Source organism: Chrysochloris asiatica, unplaced genomic scaffold (genome assembly GCF_000296735.1).
Source record: "Chrysochloris asiatica unplaced genomic scaffold, ChrAsi1.0 scaffold00260, whole genome shotgun sequence".
Classification (NCBI taxonomy): domain Eukaryota; kingdom Metazoa; phylum Chordata; class Mammalia; order Afrosoricida; family Chrysochloridae; genus Chrysochloris; species Chrysochloris asiatica.
Window position 1 is genome coordinate 582,110 of NW_006408778.1, and position 2,121 is coordinate 584,230.

The 2,121-nt window shown below is 44.6% G+C and overlaps 1 gene segment (V, D, J or C); it reads left to right on the forward strand.

The window, feature by feature from the left end:
- LOC102812484 overlaps positions 1-554 on the forward strand; it is a 7,124-nt gene extending 6,570 nt beyond the window's left edge. The window contains 1 exon segment of the V gene segment in view: positions 483-554. Within this exon segment, the coding sequence occupies positions 483-554 (72 nt within the window).
- Positions 555-2,121: the final 1,567 nt, after the last annotated feature.

The window sequence follows — 2,121 nt, forward strand, 5'->3', positions numbered from 1 at the left end:
ATCTATTCTACTCCTCTGCCCTTTCAGGGAGTTTTCTATTTCTGCCATTTTGTTGTTGATTGTTTGGACCTCTTTCTGTAGGTTTTGGATTTTTACTACTGCTGTATCTATCATATTTGATTGTTCCGTAGTGCTTTTCTGACTTCTTCCTTATTTTTCTAAACTGCATTGTAAAGAGTTTTGAGACATTTTATAATCATTTTTCTGAATTCTTTCTCAGGTATCTCCAAGGCCAGTCCTCCTTCCAGCATGGATAGAAGTTCTACTTCTGGTTCATTTGTCTCAGATATTTTATCTTTTTTCTGGACATGTGTCCATATGGGCATCTGCTTTTGCTTGTTGGACATGTTTTATATTTATTTGTGGTCCTAATAATTAATTAAGTATGTATTCTGGTTTTTTTTTATGTTTTCTGATTACCTCCAGGAAGATGTGGTCAGGATGTGGTCTTCCTTTTTCACGCTTCTTATTGCTTAACTCAGAGTTACATTTTTAGCCTCAGTAGTGCCTGGGCCTTGGCGGCGGGCCGTTTGGGCCTCAAGCGAGTGGCTTGAGCCTAGGGCGGGCGAGTTGGGACTCTGGGGGTCTCGAAGTCAGCGACCAGGCTGCAGGAGGGTTGGGCCTCGGGCGGGTGGTTTGGGCCTCGGGAAGGCAAGTTGGGTCTCAGGGGCACTGGGCCTCGATGACCAGGCTACATGGCAGGTTGGGCCTCAGGTGCCTGGGCCTCCACAACCTAGCTATGCGGCAGGTTAGGCATTTGGGGCCCTGGACCTCCACGGCAGTGGGTATGTTATTTGAGCCTTGGTTGGGCCTGAGATTTTGTGACCAGTCTGTGGGCAGGTTGGGCCTCAGGGCCAGCCTTGGCCCCAGTGGGAGTGTCTGGGCCTTGGGAGGACCTTGGCCTAAGTGGGCGGGCTTGTGCCTTGGACATCCCTGAGCCTCGGTGGCTTGGCAGAGGGCTGGTCTAGGCTGGGGCTGTAGAGGACTGGGGTTAATGGCTGTAGGGAGGCAGTGTCCGTATTTGATGATGTAAAGTATGCCTCTCTCAGTGTCTCTGTACCGTGGGTACCCCAAATTTCCTGATATCCACGCCAATATCCCTCTCTATTTGTTCATCAAGCTTCCTTTTCCCTGGAAATGCAGTCTTCTAAGTGGGGTTGCTCTAGCCCTGCATTCCAAGGTCTCCAGGGGGCAGACACACTCGCCGGCACTGGTGCGGAAGCGGGAGCTGCGTGCAGGCAGGCAAAAGCTTAAAATGCCTGTAATTCCTCCAAAATTTGATCTTTTAAGAAAACGAGTTCAGAATGTTGAAATATAAGATCTTATGTTTGTTCAAAGGCTGTCTGTCTGCTAGACAGAGGTTTCCTATGTGCGATTCTGCCCCTTTTCCCCAGAGACTTCCCTACCTGAGTTGCCTGGTCAGTGAAGCGCCGTGTCACCTACTGACAGTTACCTCTTAAAACCAAACGGCCAACAGATACTCAGCCCAAGAGCAGGACTTGAACTTTTCTTGTTTGATTTTTGTTCTTTTTTTTTTTTTTTTAACATGGAAAAGAGAAGGAGAGGGCTGTAGGGAGGAAAAGAAAGCTCATATTAGGCTACTGTTTTGTTTTTTTTTTTAATATTTTTTTTTCTTTTTATTTTCATTAATTTTTTCTCTTCATTCTTATTCTTCTCTGACTCCTCTCTATTTTCTGTGAATAGAAACTGCAGGAGCAGTCTTGATTTTATTGTTGCTGTTTTTTTAGAATTTTGTTGTTGTTGTTATTGGTATTTTTATGCTGTTATATGCTCCCCCTTCTGCATTTGGAGGACTCTTTGTCTCACTATATTACACAAGAAGAGTCAGCAACTGCTACCATACAGACAACCTACAATCACAACCTATAAAACACCAAAATCCAGGCAAGAACCAATACCAACTGTGATATACCAGGGAAACAGACAAGACCTGTGAAAGTTACTCTGAGTTAAACAATAATAAGAGTGAAAAGGGAAGCCCACATCCTGATCATATCTTCCTGGAAACAATCAGAAAGCATGAAAAATACCAAAAACACAAACAGATAAACATTCAACATGTCCAAGAAGCAAAAGCAGATGACCATATCAGCACATGTC